This window comes from Mobula hypostoma, chromosome 23, assembly GCF_963921235.1.
Source record: "Mobula hypostoma chromosome 23, sMobHyp1.1, whole genome shotgun sequence".
Taxonomy (NCBI): Eukaryota; Metazoa; Chordata; class Chondrichthyes; order Myliobatiformes; family Myliobatidae; genus Mobula; species Mobula hypostoma.
In genome coordinates this window covers 8,706,133-8,726,669 of record NC_086119.1, presented here as the reverse complement: position 1 = coordinate 8,726,669, position 20,537 = coordinate 8,706,133, and the positions used below count along the sequence as shown (strand labels likewise).

The following is a 20,537-nucleotide window of genomic DNA, read 5'->3' as shown; positions in this document are numbered from 1 at the left end:
GCTCCTTAATGACAGCGGCAAGAATCGAACCCCAGTCGGCGATCGCTGCCAATGTAAAACGGTGCACTAACCACTGTGCTACTAATGTGTGTGGTTCTAATTTTCTGTAAAGAGGGCTCTATTTTCCTAGTACCAAGTGATTGATGGATTGAGGCAAATCAACTCCTGAACTGTTCCCAGGCACATTCATTAATAAAACTTTCGTGGGATGTTTCACTTCACCTGCCTGATTAGTAGGAATTGAGTGTCTTTTACAGTCTCTTAAATTTTACAGCAAATAATGCATTGAGTATTATTCAAAGTAATCAATATCCTTCAGCTCTTAAAGACCCTTCATTGCTTCAGCCGAGCACGAGTGCCTTTTAAGCGCACAATCTCTGTAAATCACTCTTCTCTCCGGCCCCTAGACAATCCAATCACAGTCTGTGCTGTCTGCCTGTCACTGTCAGCTCGCATTCATTACCTGTGTTTAAACACGATCGTCTCCACAAGGGCTGACAACAACCCAGCGAAAAATGTTTGCAGCTAGTTAAAGATCGAGAGCCGTTAAGCATTCCGGAGGAGAAATGGGATAGCTATTAGTTCTGCTCTCCGAGTGAAAAGGAGAGTACTCTTGTCGCTCTTGGTTTCTGATTCAGAAGTTCTGATGCTCTGGATTCCCACTATGCAACTGTGACCACAAGAGATTCTGCAGGTTCTGCAAATCAGGATCTCTAACCTTTCGAAGAGATGGATAAAATGGAAAAGAAGAGTGGGAAATGAAAGAGCCAGTTTTCCTGGAAATAAAAACCAGCAAATGGCATGAAACTTTGGTGTGCGTTATATATAGGGTCCCAAAGTCTCAGTATAAATCAGGAGATAGAGAAGTGGTTGAGAAGACGAACATGATGATTATGGAGGAAATTAATCTACATAAATTGTGCAAACTAAATTAACAGCCACAGAGTAAAAGTCAAATTCATGGACTGTACATTGTTTTGGAGGTCAATAGGGGAGAATGTACAGGCTCCCTGCAGGTGGCTGCAGGAATCAAGGAATCGAGCTCTGATCGAATGATAGCAGGCTCTGTTGAAGAAGTAAAAAAGGAACAGTCTATTTCAGATCAACACACACAAAACGCTGGAAGAATTTAGAAGGTCAGTCTATTTCAGATCCAGTGTTGTGGAATAAGAAAGGGTTAATTAATAGTGGTGCTGACATGAAGGAAGAGCAGTTAGGATGTGATAGAATTTCATATAAAGATTGAAAGGCGTTTATTTAATCTGATACTAAGGTCTTAAATCCATACAGTGCAGCCTATCGAGGCATGAGATACAGTATATTGTGGGAGATTTGGGAGACTGCATTGTCAGGGATGTTCGCAAATGAGCAATGTTTAAAAGTTACAGAAATAGCACAGAGCTGGGACCAGGTATACAATACATCCCTTTAATAAACAACAGAAAATTGTTGCAGAGTTAAAACTCTAAACTCCCACTGGAGTTTAGAAGAATGAGGGGGGGATCGCATTGAAACCTATCGAATGTTGAAAGGTCTAGATAGAGTGGATGTGGAGAGGATGTTTCCAATAGTCGGGGAGTCTAGGACCAGAGGGCATAGCATAGTAATAGAAGGACATCCCTTTAGAACAGAGATGAGGGGGAATTTCTTTAGCCAGAGGTGATGGTGAAGCTGTGGAATTCATTGCCATAACAGTTGTGCAGGCCAAGACATTTGGGTATATTTCAAATGGAGGTTGATGAATTCTTGATTAGTCAGGGCATCAAGTGTTCCTGGGAGAAGGCAAGAGAATGGGATTGAGAGGGATATTGGATCAGCCATGATGGAATGGTGGAGCAGACTTGAGAGTCAAATGGCCTATGTCTGCTCCTTTGTCTTATGGTCTTAAAAAGTGGAGTGACAATGGTAGCAATAAATCAAAGGCAAAGCCTCATAATGTTGCCAAAGGATACAGAAACTGGAAGATTAGGGAACATTTTGGAATTCAGCAAAGGTGTATCACATGATTACCCAACCTGGGGCCCAGGAAGCCCTCGGTCCATGGTATAGAAAAGGTTGGGAACCCCTGGGGTAGTGAGAACATGATTTGGAAAGGGTAAACAGTAGAATTAAAGAACAACCTTTAACCAAGAAACGTAACGACAGACCGTAAAAGCTTCCACAGTTAGGGAAAAAAAAACTTGGGTTCCTAACAGACTGAGATGACGGAAATTATATGGTAAATGAGGAAATGCAGAGAAATTAAACAAATATATTGTGCTTGTCTTCCCAGAAGCTACGGGAAGCCTTTCAGCAAGAGGGGAGATCAGTGGGGCTAAAATAAATGTGCAGTGAAGAGAAACTAGTATCATTAAGAAAAAGGTTTTGTTGAGAATATATGGGGAGGTTATTTTCTATATCAGAGGAGTCTTGGACCAGAAGGCACAGCCTCAGAATAGAGGGACGTCCCTTCAGAGCTAAGGTGAGGAAGAATTTCTTTTGCCAGACGGTGGTGAATCTGTGGAATTCATTGCCACAGACGGCCATGGAGGCCAAGTCATTGAGTATATTCAAAGCAGAGGTTGATAAGTTCTTGATTAGTAAGGGTATCAAAGGTTACAGGGAGGAAGGAGGAGAATGGAGTTGAGAGGGATAATAGATCAGCCATGATGGAATAGTGGAGTAGATTTGATGGGCTAAATGGCCTAATTTTGCTATCTCTTATGGTCTTATAATAGTCATCAATACTTGGTAGTGTGTGTGCTTTTGAAAGAGGTTGCCATGGGGACTTGGCTGTCACTTCCAGCATCTCGCAGAATAGTTTCCCCAGAGCAATGGATCACAGATGTAGCCCACAATTTAAAACGGGAAGAGAGGGGAAATGAGGAACTGTAGATGTTAGCATTAGTTTCTGGGACAATGCTGGAATCAATTATTAAAGAAGTGGTTGCAAAATACTTAAAAATAGCAATAGGCTTGGGAAAATTTCAGCAAGTCTTTATGGAAGGGTATCGTCATTGACAAATCTATAATAGTATAGAAATTTGACAATGAATGACAATGGTGACATTTATGTACTTCGATCATAATTTTTTTTTAAACTTTGAAATTCCGTCATCAGAATCTGAATCAGAATTGGGTTTAATCTCACCAGCATATGTTGTGAAATTTGTTAGCTTTGTGGCAGCAGTACAATGCAGTACATGATAATATAGGGGGGAAAGCTGTGAATTACAGTGTGTGTGTATATATATATATATGTGTGTGTGTGTGTGTGTGTGTATGTCAAATAGTTAAATTAGTTAAGTAGTGAAAAAACGGAAATAAAACAATAGTGAGGTAGTGTTCATGGTTGCAATGTCCATTCAGGAATTGTATGGTAGTGGAAAGCAAGCTGTTCCTGCCAGAAGCAGTACGAGTAATGGAGAGGAACCAGTGTGTTTCTGAACTTCTAGATAAGATGCCGTAAGATATTACTAAACACAATAGAATTTGGGGTAATATACTGATAATAGATTCACTTTCAAGAACTCTACAACTCATGTTCTCATTTCTATGTATTTGTTTGTTTGTTATGACTCGTTTCTTTCTGTATTTGAACAATTTGTCAGTCCTTATTTGTGTTTAATTTTTCACTTGTTTCATCGTGCTCAACATTCCCTGTAATTATTTTTCACAGCTGCACAGATTGACTATTGCTTTGAGCAGGAAATTTTTACATGGCCTGAAAACAGCGCGGCACTTTATATTAGCATTTATATAAAAGAAAATTCCAGCTGCATGTGTTAAAACACACCCATCCGTGCCAGCTTCCGAGGTTCAGACATTCTAACTCCCCGGTGTATGGATAGCTGGTGCAGCCCCTCTAAAGATTTAGGACAGTCCCGCTAATCAGCATAAGGTGCCAAGGATTGAGCATTTAAGGAGCACCTGAACTGAGGTTGGGTACTCAATTATAAGCCTACTTGTGATTTTGTCTAGTCTTTGTTTTGTGCTCAGATTCTCAATCCAGTTTGAAACCGTTTCTCGATCCTAGCCTTGGATACTCCAGCATTTGGGTCCATGCTGTCCTTGTCAAGGACTCTCGTCACACTACAATTGAGTCAATATGGACCCAGTGGGAACATTCCAAAACAGAGCCTGGAGATACTTGGCCTCCAGGTCGCCATGTGTCAACTATTGTAGGAGGAAAGCCAAAGTCGCTTGGGTGCGGATGTCGGTCTCTCTGCAGAGCCGGTTCATTTTCTGACCCCAAGGGTGATCCGGATTCTTGCTGTGGCTTCCTCATTCAATGCTTATTAGTGTTCAAACTCCAGCCATCCCAGTTTCCTTTGGAGTGCAGAAAGGTGGCCTTCATTATCTCTCTCTTGACTGGAAGAGCCCTGGCCTTGGCCACCATGCATTGGGAACGAAGGTTGGAGGAATTCGTGGAACAGGGAGGCCTTGATGATGCTATACCACCGCGGACTCCAAGATGAACTGAAGGATGCCCTCACCTTGGGGGAGCCAGCCGAAGACTTAGAGGTCCTGATTGACCAACCCATTTGTCTGGATAATTGCCTGGCAGAGCATAAGTGAGACAACATCAAGAGGCTGAAGTCTGATCTAGGACTATGATCAGCCTGTTTTCTGCTCAGGATCCTGTCAAGCCCATGCAAACTGGCCACATAACAATCTCTGCCAATGAGAGGTTCCAGCATTGGAGTCGAGGTTGCTGCCATTACTACAGGGAAGCAGGTCACCTGCAGGCCAAACGTCCAAAGCTGCAGGTGTTGGGAGAACTCTTCAGACAGTCTAGTGTCGGGTGGACTGTGACGGTAGCAGCCACCCCCACCCCCCAACCTCACAGATTTTGGTGTCACACTGAGGGCAGAGATCTCCTGGGTTATGAACTGACAAGAGGTGAATGCTTTTTTGGAGTCTGGAGCAGCGGGAAATTTCCTGGACTTGGAGACCACCCATCAGCTCAACATGCCAGTGCGTGAGTTGAGTCAGTCCTTGGATGGCCACCCACTGGGCTCCTGGCAGTTTCAGCAACAGACTCTGACATTGCAGATGAGGACAGGGGATCATGTGGAAGACATTAGTTTCTACATTATTGACTCTCTGCTCATATCCCTGATCCTCAGGTATCCTTGGCTGTCCCAGCATAATCCATCTGTCGGCTGGAGGGAGGGGGAGAATCACTGCTCGGTCCAGCCATTGTAAGAGGGTTTGTTTTCAGCTTGGTGCTCCAAACCCTAGACTTTCCCAAGACCAGCAGCCAATGAGGGGATAAACTTCTGCTCAAGGGGACCTGGAGCCTTCAGGAAACCCAGTCCTAACTTTAAGGGAAGACAAGCTGGCTCAAGCCAATAAGCCCGTGTGAGTCCTGACCCAGTCCAGTAAGGGGTGCGCTGGAACAAGATCTCTAGTTCAGGAGCAAACCAAGGAGTTACCCAAGAAGTCTGGAACTCTAGCAGCTAAGCCAAAGGATCCCATCTAAGGGGAAGGCTCCAAGACGGAGATCCTTGGAACCTAGTCCCAGGATCACAAGGAGTATTTGTCGAAACTCGCTGCTGACATCTGAGGAGATGGACAAGGATTTGGACTGTGATTTGGCTTCTGTCTTCACTGAAGACTGTGGGGGACCTATGGGGGAGACTCTGGGGTCTCCCAATCCACCCCCGCAACAGATAGAGTCTCAGAAGTCATCCTCAGGGGAAGGTTTGGGGGTCCATGCAGCAGCCAGGCTGGCAGAAATCCCTTCCATCTACAAGGACTTGGAAGAGGTCTTCAGTAAGGGAAAGGCCTCGACTCTTCCACTGGACCATCAATACGACTGTGCAATAGATCTACCTCCGCGGGGCCAATTATACGCGCTCTCAGGCCCGAAAAGAAGCACTGTGGAGGAGTATATTAAGGAGGCTTGTGCCCTGGCATTTATTCAGCCTTCCTCCTCTCCAGCCTCTGTTGATTTCTTCCTCATACAGAAAAAGGACGAGAGTCTGCAGCCTTGCATTGATTATAGACGACTAAATCACATGTGGTCAAGAATCGTTACCCTTGTCCACTCATGAACACTGCTTTCGAGATTCTCCAAGGGCCAAGAGTATTCTTGAAGCTAGACTTGTGGAGTGCATACAGTCTGGTTCGCATAAAGCAGGGTGTAGAAGACTGCATTCAACACACAACAGGGCACTATGAGTACCTGGTCATGCCCTTCGACCTTGTGAATGCGCCAGCAGTTTTCCAGACCCTTATAAACGATGTGCTTCGGGATAATCTCCATAAGTATGCCTTTGTTCTCTTGGATGACATCCTAATCTTCCCGAAGTCTGTGGAGGAGCATGTCACTCACTTCAGAGATATTATAAAGAGGCTTCTTGATCATGGACTTTACGTAAAGCTGGAGAAGTCTGAATTTCACGTAAACACTATTTATTTTTTGGGCTACATCATCCCTAATGACAATCTCAAGATGGACCCTAGTAAAACAGTGGCAGTCAGCGGTTAGCCACCACCATCCAGTGTGAAGCAGGCCCACCAACTCCTGGGACTTGCCAACTTTTATTGAAAGTTTATCAGGAACTTCAGCTCAGTGACGGCACTAACCAAGAGATCCACAGGTCCTTTATTTGGCCTACCGGGGCAGAGGCTGCTTTGACAGAGCTCAAACAACAGTTCGCGACATCTCCCATTTTGGTCACACACCCAACCCAGACCTTCCCTTCTTCGTGCAAGTGGACGCCTCAGACGTCGGAATTGGGTACTGCGTAGTCTCAACGGACACCTTCAGACAATAAACTGCCCCGTGTGCGTTCTTTTCCAGTCGGCTATCCCCAGCAGAGGTGAACTATGACATTGGAAATAGAGAGCTGCTCGTGATCAAGGTGGCTCTGGAGGAATGGTGTCATTGGGTTGAGAGAGCCAAGAACCCTTTTATCGTATGGAGGGACCACAAGAACCTGGCTTATATTCAGGCGTTCAAGAGACTGAATTCCAGGCCGGCTAGATGGTCCTTTTTTGGTAACCATTCTAATTTCATCCTGACCTATCGACCGGGATCTAAGAACCAGAAACCAGCCATCAGTGGAACGAACCCGAACAAGAAAAGCAGCCTACCACCATTTTGCCCCAAGCCAAGGTGATAGTGCCTATTTGTTGGGGGATCGACACGCTTATTCACAAGGCCCAGGCGCAAGGGTAGATCCCTCAGAACGGCCCTCTGGGACAGCTGTTCGTTCCCAGTCATGTCCGGTCTCAGGTTCTTCAACGGGGACATGCATCGAGAATGACCACTCACCCAGGGATTGCCAGGACCTTCACGTTCATTACGAGAAGATACTGGTGGCCTAGAATGGCGAGGGAGGTCCATCAATACGTTCTGGCATGTGAAGTGTGCGCCTGGAACAAGGAGCACCTCACCCAGCCTCAAGGGCTCCTCCACCCTCCACCTGTTCCGGAAGGACCATGGGCACACATCCAAGGGGAAGACCATTATCAGGGTAACTGTGGATCGTTTTTCAAAGGATACAAATTCATCACGTTGGACAGACTTCCATCTGTGGCAGAGACAGCCAAGATTGTCCTGCAGCAAGTCTTCGGGATCCATGGTTTTCTAGTGGATACTGTGTCGGATCTATTCACATCACATTTCTGCAGGGTGTTTTTCAAATTGGTTGGGGCAACAGCGAGTCTTACAGCCAGATGGAGCGAGTGACCAAGGTATGGAATGTACCCTCAGATGCCTGGCCTCTGAAAGATCGAATGAATGGAGCAACCGTTTGATGTGAACAGAGGTCGCCCACAACACTTTACATCATTCAGCGCACGGGATGCCCCCTTTCAAATGCCAGTCTAGGAGGAGGCAGAGGTTGGAGTTACTACAGGTGAAGATCTCGTGCAACGCTGCAGGGAGAAATGGACTAGGGCAAGGGAGATTTTGCTAACTTCTACCCTGAAGGCCTCAATAAATCTAACTGCAAGAGAAGGCAGGGACCAGTCTTGCAGCCTGGGCAACAGATCTGACTGTCAACTCGGGATTTGCCTGTCCGAGTGGAGTCCAGGAAATTGGCGCCCAAGATCATTGGACCCTTCAGGATTCTCAGGAAAGTAAACCCAGTGGCTTACACCTTGCAGCTCCCCAAGACCCTCAAGATCAATCCCACTTTCCACGCTTTCAAGTTAAAACCTGTGAACATCAGCCTGTTAGCCCCACTGCCACCCAAGTTCGTTCATGAGGAACAGGCTTTCACTGTGAGAAGAATTTTGGACTCGCTGTTTGAGGTGTTCAGCAATATCTAGTGGACTGGGAAGGATTTGGACAGGATGAGAGGTGCACGGTGCCTGAAAGAGACGTCTTGGAATTGGCTCTCATCTATGACTACAGTCAATGTCTCTCCGGGCAGTCAGGGCTGTCAGGAGTCGACCATAGTGGAGTGGGTTCTGTTACGACAAGCACCCATCCGCACCAGCTTCTGAGGTTTAGACACCCTAACTCCCTGGCGTGTAGATAACTGGCGCAACCCCTTTAAAGATTCAGGACAGTCCCGCTAATTGGCAGTCATGTTTTTGGGACCAGGGATTGAACATTTTAGGAGCACCTGAACTGAGGTTCGGTGTTCAGTCGTAAGCCTAGTCATGATTCCGTCTCATGTTTGTCTTGTGCTCAGGTTCTCGATCCAGTTTGAAACCGTGTGTCGATCGTTGCCTGAGATACTCCAGCATTGGGGTCCAAGCCATCCTCATCAAGGACTCTTGTCACAGCGCGGCAAGAAAGGCTATGTGCACAGGAGCATTTCAGTTACTGCACAGCCGCACACCGGCACAGCTTAGCGGAATCAGTGCTTGTACTTCATCGATCTGTGAATCCCTGCAAGAAAATGAATCTCAGGGTAGTATATGGTGACATATATGTACTTTGATAATAAGTTTACTTTGAACTTTGAGGATTGATTAACAAAACAGAAACAAAGGGAAATTGGGTCACTTTCAGGTCAGGATGCCACTTGGATCAGTATTGGAGCCCAGCTGTTTACAAACCGTATCCATTACCTGGACTTGTGAATCAAATGTAATACAGCCAGGGCTTGCTGATGATACAAAGCTGGGTGGGTAGTATACGTTGTGAGAAGAATACAGAGATGTTTCAGGCTCAGATAGAGTGATACACTTCAACTGAAGCTGCCCTGAAGGCAGAAAACACTGGGGGTATTGAAAGGTTGTTGGTGTTCAGAGAGACCCTAGGTGACCTTGTAGAAACTTACTGGAAATAACAGGCAAATGTGATGCTACACATCTCAGACCAGGTCCCCCCGCCCCCCCCCCTTGCTAATCAACTTGCAGACTCAATGGGCTAAATGGCCTAATTCTGCTCCTATCTATGTCTTATGGTTTTATTGTCTAATCTGCACCAGTTCTCTTATCCCCCAGTGTTCTGATTCAACACAACCCTTCACTGTGTCTTTATCGGCTTTCACTGTCCGATAATGATTCTTTATCACTCATTACACATTATCTCAATTACCTCATTGTCCCTTATTCTCTCGTCCTCACACTCTCTCTCTCTTCATGGACTCTGTGTACACTTCTGGCAGCCTCAGTAAAGCAACCAACATAATCATATTCAGATTATGATTTACTTATTTATCACCTGTACATTGAAACAAACAGTGAAATGTGTTGTTTGTGTTCACAGCCAACACACCTAAATCTGTGCTGGGGCAGCCTGCAAGTGTTGCCGCACACTCCAGTGCCCACGACGTTCAGCCGAACAGAGGCAGTAACAACAGCAACAACACAATGACAAAATAATAACAGCAAAACAAGCCTCTCCCCACCCACCATGCTCACACACACACACACACAGTCAGTCCGCCCCTGGGTCTCCAGCCCCCCAATCCTTGGCCTGGACTCACAAACCCACAGACTCTGACTCCAGGCTCACTGGTCCAGCAAGATAGGCCACAGTCCCCATTACTCTGGCAGAGACACCCCCACCCCACACTGAATGTTTCCTCTTCTCCACTCACCCATTGGACAGAGGATACAAAAGCCTCAAAGCACCTACCTTCAGGCTCAGGGACAGCTTCTATCCTGCCGTTGTAAGGCTGTACGATCCTCTGGTACAATGAAGTGGACTCTTTCCCTCACAATCTGCCTTGATATGGCGTTGCACCTTCCTGTCTGCCTGCAGTATACTCTGTAACTGTAACACTTCATTCTGCATTCTGTTATGGCCTTTCCCTCGTACTATCTCAATGAACTGAGGCGATAAAATGATATCAAATTTTTCACTGTACCTCAGTACATGTAACACTAATAAACCTATCTATCAATCCTCTGTCACTATCTGGCATTTTCTTGCCCTCCTTTTCTTTTTTCTCTATTTATCGTTCTTCTCTTCCTATCTTCCCCTCTTATCACTTCATCTGCTCCTTCCCATTTTCTGTACCTCTCCTTTACCCTCACCTTCTCTCCAATTGCCCTATCTTCCTTTGCTTTTATTCCCTCCTCCTCTCCATATCCCATTCATTCTCCCATCCTCTTTCTCCCCGCCCCAGAAGATTTCCTTGATGTGTTTTTTTTCTCCCTATCCCACGGGGTTGAGGCACTTATAGTGACCTTTACAGGTAGAATGCAAATATTATGCAGGAGCAGAAAGGTCGGAAAGCAGGCTCGGTGTCAGTAAACTGCAATTTCACTGAGTAAAGTGCAGAAACAATTGCATTTTTTTTAAATTGCAAAGTAGGTATGACATTGAGCTGAAGAGAGTAAGGACGGCGGGATCAGGTTGGAGTGGGGGAAGGGAGACCAGGCCAATTCACGTCATAACAACAGATACACTCAATATACCTGAACAGCAGCTAGCAAAACAAGAAGACAATAAAAACCTGGCTTTATCTTCTGCCACCGCTCTCCGTGAGATTTTATTTATTTTTCCCATTTTGCAGCTGTGAGTGGGAGAATTGCTGGCATTTAATGATTTATTCAGGATTCGAGGAGTGTTTGCTTTATTGTTAATTGCTATGAAATATATCCCAAATTGGCTCCACTCGAGATTGCTGCCATCACTCTCTCCCCCTCCTGCCCTGCCAAGGGTCTGCTCACCGTCAGGTGAACAGCGCCACCCACAGACACCAGCTGGGATTTCAGACAGACGGTATCGCACACACAGCACAGACCTGCACATGTTCCAATCCAGGTATACGGTCATACACAATACAACACAGAGACAGGCCACTTGGGCCAACTCGTCCATGCCAACCCATTTGCCTGCACTTGGTCCATATCCCTCTTAGCCTATGTAGTGTAGCAGTTAGCGTAATTCTATTACACCACCGGCAACCACAAATCAGGTTTAATTCCCGCTGCTGTCTAGGAGGAGTTTGAACGTTCTCCCAGTGACTGCGTGGGTTTCCTCCGGGTGCTCCGGTTTCTTCACACCTTCCAAAGATGCACAGGTCAGGGTTAGTGAGCTGTAGGCATGCTGAGTTGGCGCTGGACGCACGGCAACATTTGATGGCTGCCACCATCACATCCTTTGACTGTGTTGGTTGTTGACACAGAACGACGCATTCTGTTTCTATGTTTCTATGCACGTGTGACAAATAATGCTAATTTTTTACTCCAGAAGCCAGGAAGCATCTGTGGAATGTGTCAGCAAATTCCTCCCTTAGCTCTCTCTAGGCCTAGGGGAAGTGAATTCTCCCAAATGCCAGGCTAAATTGATTTTGACTCTCTAAACAGCCCATCGTTTTGGTGTCTCCTCCATGTTTATTCCAGGGAACCCCTCAGTAAATTTAAAAGTTGCTACCAATTCAACAGAAAATGTTGGAAACAGTCAACAACTCAGGCACCATGGTGGAAAGAGAATCAGTTAAAGTTAAGGTACTGTAACACCAACAATCCGGGTTCAGTTCCACTGCTGTCTGTAAGGAGTTTGTACGTTCTCCCCATGACTGCATAGGTTTCCTCCAGGTGCTCCGGTTTCCTCCCAAATACCAAAGACGCACGGCTTAGTAGGTTAATTGGTCACGTGGGTGTAATTGAGTGGTGCAGGCTCACTGGGCTGAAAGGGGTTGTTACCGTGCTGTTCCTCTAAAATTAAATTAATATTCAGTTCTGTTGAAGAGTCTTTGGGCTGCGGAAGGAAACCCACACAGTGACAGAGAATGTGCAAACTCCACTCAGGGTCAGGACCGAACCTGGCTGTCTGGTGCAGTGAGGCAGAGGCTCTACTAACTGCATTATTCTTAGCTTGAGCTGTTTGCCCAAGAGTTCTGAGAGGTCACAGTGGTTCCTTCCTCACCTCTCTCTTTCTTCTATCATTGTTTTCCAACCTGTAACCTTGTTGGAAGCAACACGTGAGCCTTTACATCAGTCAGGGGTGGGGGGGAGAGCTTTTACCAGACACCAGTTTGGACCAATTTTGTCTTCTGTGGCCCATCTGACATTATTAGAAGTAAATGCAATTTCCTGACTGTAAGTGGGGCTGCTCATTCTGGCCAAAAAGTCCCATTTCAGAATTCCCAATCTAGTTGTTCTATGGTTCCGTTTAATATTATACAATATACAACCTGAAATTCTTGCTCTCCACGGACATCCACGAAACGTCAGAACCCCGGAGAATGAGTGACAGGAAAAACGTTAGAACCCCAAAGACCCGCCCTTTCCCCTTCCCACACACAGGCAGCTGCAAAGCGCCAGGCCTCCCTCCACTCATTCCAGCAAAAAGCTCCATGCAGTATGGTAACTGATAATAGTTAGAGGTGAAGCCCAGTAATCTCACAGTGTGTCACTTTCTCGATTATCAACCCCGATTTGGACCAATTCTGTCTCTATTGCCCCTCCGTCATTCCTAGAAATAAAAGTAATATCCCGGCAGATTGAAATTCCTGCAGCAAGTGGGGTAGCTCATTTTGGCCGGAAGCACTTTTACCGTGTTCCATTTTGGAATTCCCAATCTAATGCTCCATGAAATACAGTGACTGATAATATTTAGAGACGGATGATTTCTGAAGCCAGCTCTGTGTAATCTCACGGTGTGTCATTTTCTTGATTATCTGGCCGTGGCAGTATGTTGGATGGTGCCTTAACTGCTGCAATGTGCTTATCACAAGCACGTTGGGCTAAGGCTCAGCCACGTTAAGCGAATCGGTTCTGGTCGAATGTGCACAGTCAACCGCAGGTAAATTGTGGAAGAAATTGAAGAGCAGAATCCTGCTGTGTCTGATCCCCCTCTTCCGCTTTCTCCACTTCTGTGGAATTGATTGACTCACTGAGACAGAACAAAGCCCCCTGAGTTGTCTCTTTTCTTGCTTGCAAGAAGGAGATAGACACCGGCAAGTTCTCTGCTGGCCAGTTTAGGTCACCTGCATGGCGTGACACACGGCGTTAGCTTCACACAGTATTAGTGCACGGCCACACAATACCCGGACCACTTGCACTTCGACAGGGCATTGTGTAGTAAAACAGCCCAAATACACACAGGAGAGGGTTGGTATTTCAAAAGGGGAATCAAAATCAGGTTTAATATATCCAGCACATGTTGTGAATTAAGCAGTAAGACAATTCTGAACTGTTTTGCTCAGTCCTGTTTGGAGCACTCAGGTGTGGAGATGCCAGAAATGGCCGGGTGTGAAAGTGAAATGATTTCACTACTTCAACAGGTTAGGAATTATGAAGGTATCTACAATCATCATGAATATTACAATTAAAATGTAGATTTAGAGGATGCAATCATCTGAAACATTGTGTGAAGATAGTCCATTATCTGCACTAGGTGTCTGCGCTAATTTTGTTCATTTACAATCAATCAAAAGAACACGGTCGGTGAATACCTCTGTTAATAACTATTAGGAATTAATACACAGGTATTGGTAGTGTTCTAATTTGTTCTGTATTTCATTTAAATACTTAAATTGTTACTCAGTTAAACAATAGTTCGTCTTTTTTTTTCCTTCTTTCAACGATTTCCTTGAAACTTCATCTAACTGGGACAGCCTCTTAATTGGGCAAAGATTTTCTGGTCCTAATTGGGATCCACTGTATGTTTGTGTAAAAATTAAATTAAATGAGTAGTGCAGAAAGAGAGAAAAAACAGAAAAAGATAAACAAATAGGTAGTGTTTATGTCCATTGAGAAATCGGATGGCAGAGGGGAAGAAGCTTCTATAGATGTACTGTGGAGAGCATTCTGACAGGCTGCATCACTGTCTGGTATGGAGGGGCTACTGCACAGGACTGAAAGAAGCTGCAGAAGGTTGTAAATCTAGTCAACTCCATCTTGGGTTCTAGCCTACAAAGTACCCAGGACATCTTTAGTGAGCAGTGTCTCAGAAAGGCAGCATCCATTATTAAGGACCTCCAGCACCCAGGGCATGCCCTTTTCTCACTGTTACCATCAGGTAGGATATACAGAAGCCTGAAGGCTCACACTCAGCGATTCAGGAACAGCTTCTTCCCCTCTGCCATCCGATTCCTAAATGGACTTTGAAGCTTTGGACATTACCTCACTTTTTTAATATACAATATTTCTGTTTTTGCACATTTTTAAAATAATATATTCAATATACATAATTGATTTACTTGTTTATTTATTATGTTTTATTTTATTTATTTATTTTTTCTCTCTCTGCTGGATTATGTATTGCATTGGACTGCTGCTGTTAAGTTAACAAATTTCACGTCACATGCCAGCGATAATAAGCCTGTTTCTGATTCTGATTCTGTTCCTGAATCTCTGAGTGTGTGTCTTCAGGTTTAGTACCTCCTTCCTGATGGTAACAATGAGAAGAGGGCATGCCCTGGGTGAGGTGGCGTCCTTAATAATGGACGTCGCCTTTCTGAGCCATCGCTTCTTGAAGATGCCTTGGATAGTACAGAGGCTAGTACCCATGATGGAGCTGACTAATTTTACGACTTTCTGTAGCTTCTTTCGGTCCTGTGAAGTAGCCCCACCCTCCCACCCCTGTACCAGACAGTGATACAGCCTGTCAGAATGGTCTCCACGGTAACTGTATAGAAGTTTTCAAGTGTTATAGTTGACAAATGCCAGCACTTTCATCTTACTGACATTGAGTGCAAGGTTGTTGCTACAACACCACTCAACTAACTGGTATATCTCACTCCTGTACACCCTCTCAACTCCATGTGAGATTCTACCACAATGGTTGTATCTTCAGCAAATTTATACATTGTATTTGAGCTATACCTGGCCACACAGTCATGGGTATAGAGAGAGCAGAGCAGTGGGCTAAGCACACACGCCTGAGGTGCGCCAGGGTTCCCCAACCCTGGGATAAAGATTGAGTGCATTCACCCTATCTGTGCCGGTCATGATTATGTATACCACTGTAAGCTCAACTCTCGGTCTCCCATACTCCAAAGAATAAAGTCCTGGCCTGTCCAAACTCAGTCCCTCAAGCCCTGGCAACATCCTTGTAAATATTTTCCACACTCGTTCACTCATTCCTAAACAAGTTCTAAGGTAAGGTGTGGGGTGGAGAACAGGCGAGGCAGGAGGAGATGAGAAAGGCATCTAACCATAATTTGTTATTTATTTGGAGAAGAAGACAAAGGAGACAACATGTTAATCCTTGGAATGGGGTACCCTTCCCTTACAGTCATCCAGTCGGCTAAAGCATTTGTTTCCGATTACGATTCTTCTTTGAGTGGCCAGTACACCAAGTGGAAAGAAAATAACTCCCAATTTTATGAATGTGAGGGATTTCGGACACTGGAATTCTAAGCCAACATACATAGAATGCTAGGGGAACTCAGCAAGTCAGGCAGCATCTATGGAAATTCCCATTCCCGGTCCGACATGTCGGTCAACCGCCTCCTCTTGTGCCGTGATGAGGCCACCCTCAGGGTGGAGGGGCACACCTTATATTCTATCTGGGTAGCCTCCAACCTGATGGCATGAATATCGATTTCTCCTTCCAGTTAAAAAAATTCCCTCCCCCTCCCATCTTCTTCTATTCCCTATTCTGACCTCTTCTTGCCTGCCTATCACCTCCTCCCTGATGGCATAATATCAATTTCTCCTTCTGGTAAACAACCTTAACCACCCCCCACCCTCCTCTGTTCCCCACTCTGATTTTTTACTTCTCTCCATCCCATTACTTGTCCCTGGGTCCTCTCTTCCTTCCCTTTCTCCTGTGGTCCACTCACTTCTCCTATCAGATTCTTTCCTTGGCAGCCCTTTACCTTTCCTACCCATATGGCTTCCCCTATCACCTGCCAGCTATCCTCCTTCCTCCCTCCGCCCACTTTTTATTTTGGCATCTTCCCCTTTCTTTCCAGTCCTGATGAAGGGTCCCGGCCCGAAACGTCGACTGTTTACTCTTTTTCATCGATGCTGCCTGACCTGCTGAGTTCCTCCAGCATTTTGTGTGTGGCCTCAATTTTATAGTGTGCCTCAAAGAAATGTCTGTGGCAAGGAAATAGTTGTGGCAAAAATGTAAAAAGGAATAAAGATACAAATGCAGAAAAACAGGAATAAAATCGGGGAATGAAAAAGCAGAGAGGGTTGCAGACAGCCAGCTCCATCACAGACACCAGTCCCCCAGCATCACGTACATCTTCAAAAGGCAATGCCTCCAGATGGTGGTGTCCATCACTAGCCTCCCAACCATCCAGGACATACTCTTTTCTCGTTACTATCATCAGAGAGGAGGTACAGGAGCCTGAAGCATTTCAGAAACAGCTTCCTCCTCTCTTACATTCACAGATATTGCGTTCATAGAGCAGTGTTCAATCACACTTCTTAAAACCAACAGCACTGTGGCCACCTCAGTTGACAGCCAGGGGACTGATTAATCATCTCAACTTGATACTGTAATGCAGGGAGGCAGAAGTTATGGGCCTGAACCCACCGGCCACTGATGTTTGCGGCACATTCTATGTGAACATGACCTGGTTTCGTTTCTTCACCCAGGCCAAGCCAGCAGAACCCAATGCCGCAGCCGTCGGGGGGACGAGTATAGACTCTGGGTGCCAACGAGAGGAGACTGCCCAGAGCCAGTCAGGGGAGCTGCCATCCCAATGACAGCACAGGTATGATCCCAGGCACCAAGAGATCAACAGTCCGACTGAGATGACAGAAACTCAGGAATCTCACATCCACCATTGACCTATCCAGCTTGTCCTTCAGCTCGCTGAGGGGCAAATACACAAAATGGGATTGTTTTGGTGTTTTGATTCAAATTATGAATTCACATCGGTACAGATGAGGTGCAAGTCTAGTCAAAGCCATGGCAGTGGTGGGTTAGCACTTTGGGACAATCTTTTAACTGACAAACAGAAATAAACAGATTAATTGTCTTGGATTTATTCACCTGTCTTTGTTTGTTGAGCACTAGATGTTTTAATTGTTTTGAGTTTTTCTCCGTCAGCCACTCGGGATCAAGGACGACTCACTCTTCTCCAGTTCTGTGGGTGGGAGATGCCTAGCTCTTCCACAGTTTGCATTGGACTCCTGCACCTTCCCAGCAAGTTCTTCTTGCTGACCCAAAAGCATCTTCTCCATTTTGAATGATCATGAGGGAGGGTTTCCTCAGAGTCAGTAGGGATGTTTTGGTCTTCAACAGGAAGGTTTGGAAAACAGCTTTGAATCTTTTCCCCTGTCCACCTGGACATCTTTGTTCTGTGTCAGAGCTTGGAACAGAGCATCTGATTCGGGAGTCTGGTGATAGACATGTGAACAAGAAACTCTGCTCAACAGAACTGATAGAGTGGAATTAGGGCCTTAATTTGTGAGATGCTTGCATGGGAGAGAAAGTTGTCATTGGTTCAATTCTCCCTCCAGTGTATTTGAAGGATTATACAAGGACTGCATTGATGGGACCTTTGGCTCCTTGGTATCTGATTATTTATCACGTGTAGATGGAAACATGCAGTGAAATGTGTTGTTTGTGTTAACAACCAACCCAACTAGGGATGTGCTGGAAACAGCTTGCAAGTGTTGCCACACATTCAAGCATCAATGTAGCATGTCCACAATGCTCACCAGAACCACACAGAACACAACAAAACAACAACAACAGCAAAACAAAACTCCAACCCCAAGAGATGCCTCCATCACCAGGGCAAGCCTCCAGCCTCCAGGCTCCATCCAAAGGACCCAGACTTGCAAACTCCCAATTGACCTTCCAAATATGGAGTTGTATAATTCAGAATACTTAGACTGTTTGTAATTAATGTCTCAGAAGTAGGTGGTGTTGTAGACAGAGAAGAAGGCTATAAATTTTACAGAGGGGCCTTGGTTATCTAGGTTAGTGGGTCAAGGAATTGCAAATAACAGAGAAATGTGAGGTGTTACAAACTGGGAAATTATAGCAGGGAAGGACCTTCACAGTGAACAACAGGGTCCAAGAGAGTGTTGTAAAACAAGGGTACTTCCATAAATGTGGGCAGATACATGGAAAGGAAAGGTTTAGAGCAGGGGTTCCCAAATTCTTTTATGCCATGGACCAATACTATTAAGCAAGAGGTCCATGGACTGTAGGTTGGGAAATGGGCCAAACATGGGGAAATGGATGGCCACCTTGGTGGGCACGAATGCCCTGTTCTTGTGCTGTATCGTTCTGTGACTCTGTGTGCAGGAGGGCTGGGATCACTCCAGCTCAGAAGAACGCAGGTTTTGTTCTATATTTGAAGCCTTGAGTGTCAAACACCCTTTCTCTCAGATGGCCAAAGCCGTGTTAGCCCACATTACAGCAGGAGATAGAATAGGTGTGTCAGAAAGGCAATGTCATGATAATCATTGGGATTTTAACATGAAAGTGGATTGGGAAAACCAGCTCAGTACTGGACCTCGAGAGAATTTGTAGAATGTCTAAGGGAAGGCCTTTTAGAACAGTTTGTTGTTGAGCCCTCTAGGGGATCAGCTGTGCTGGTTGGGTGTTGTGCAATGATCTGGAGTTCATGTTGAAATTTGAGAGGGAAAAAATAAAATCCAATGTGTTGGTATGAGGAACATCTGGCAGCTCTTGGGCGGTATTCTCTGGAGTTCAGGAGAATTGGGGGGGGTCTCAAAGAAACATTCTGAATGTTAAAAAGCCTGAACATATTAGATATGGCAAAGTTATTTCCCATGGTAGGGGAGTCTAGGACAAGAGGGCATGACTTCAGGATTGAAGGACATCCATTTAGAACAGAGATGTGGAGAAATTACTTCAGTCAGAGGGTGGTAAATCTGTGGAATTTGTTGCCACGAGTGGCTGTGGAGGCCAAGTCATTGGGTATATTTAAGGCAGAGATAGATAGGTTCTTGATCAGCCAGGGTATTAAAGGGTATGGGGAGAAGGTGGGGGGGGGGAATGACTGGAAGAATTGAATCAGCCCATGATTGAATGGTGGAGCAGACTCGATGAGCCGAATGGCCTACTTCTGCTCCTATATCTTATGATCTATGGCACCAATGAATTTCATCGTTGGTGTCTGCCTTTGCCAAGCGCTGCATCCCACTGCATAGTAAGTAGTCCACGCTTTCTAGAATCTCATCCTGGACCTTTGTTGTCCCAGAGAATGATGTGGTTCAGGTTGGATAGAAAACATTGAGGGTAAGACCCATCTACACACGTGAGCTTTGGCCAACAAGACATTAGCTTTACCATGATGGATAATGTGTTCTATGAATAATAATGAATCAGGGTGTGAGGGGTCTATCATGAATGCATTAGTACTGCATAGAGGGTCAGAGTTGGGAATTGGAAGAGGAATGGACACATCTGTATCTAATAGAGTGGCCACTGAATGTATGTTCGTGATCTTCTGCTGCTGTAGCCCATCCACTTCAAGATTCAACGTGTTGTGTGTTCAGAGATGCTCTTCTGCACCACTGTTGTAACAAATGGTTTGAGTTATTGCCACCTTCCTGTCAGCTTGAACCAGTCTAGCCATTCCCCTCTGACTTCTCTCATTAGCAAGACATTTTCACCCTCAAGATTGCTGCTCTCGCACCATTCGCTGTAAACTCTAGAACAGGGCTCCCAAGCTTTTTAATGCATGGACTGCTATGATTAACCGAGTGGTCCATGGACCTGGGCTGGGAGCCCCTGCTCTAGAGACTGTTCTGCGTGAAAATCCCAGGAGATCAGCAGTTTCCGAGATATTCAAACCACCCCATCTGGCACCAACAATCACTCTTCACACTTAGATCACATTTCTTCCCTATTCTGATGTTTGGTCTGAACAACAACTGAACCTCTTGACCATGTCTGCGTGCTTTTATGCATTGAGCTGCCACCACATGACTGGCTGATGAGATATTTGCGTTAACGAGCTGGTATACAAGTGTACCTAATAAAGTGGACACTGAGGGTAGGTTTAAGATTGTCTGAAGGCAGGTTGGGGAGGAAATCACAGCAAAGTCTGTGCTAACCTCTAAATGTCAGCAAATATCTCTCAGTGAATTAGCAAATTAGCTGAAGCATGAACCCTGCTTTGAACAACTACAGTTGGACAGTGAGGCCAATGAGAAACGACACCTGTCAGTTTTCCTCTTGTACGTTGTGCCTGTGAATAGGTGGATCTCTGAAAGGTATTCAAATGATCTGCCATTGAACATTG

At 45.4% G+C, this 20,537-nt stretch overlaps 1 protein-coding gene across 2 annotated transcripts in view; it reads left to right on the top strand.

Annotated features, from left to right (window-relative positions):
* Positions 1–17,354, top strand: part of dph1 (diphthamide biosynthesis 1) — an 831,546-nt gene extending 814,192 nt beyond the window's left edge. Inside the window, exon 11 of one of the 2 annotated variants that reach the window (XM_063031915.1) lies at positions 16,903–17,354. In XM_063031915.1, the coding sequence (XP_062887985.1) occupies positions 16,903–17,013 (111 nt within the window). In that variant the 3' untranslated portion in view covers positions 17,014–17,354. The remainder of the gene's footprint in view (positions 1–16,902) is intronic. The other variant, XM_063031914.1, reaches the window with a different exon arrangement.
* Positions 17,355–20,537: the final 3,183 nt, after the last annotated feature.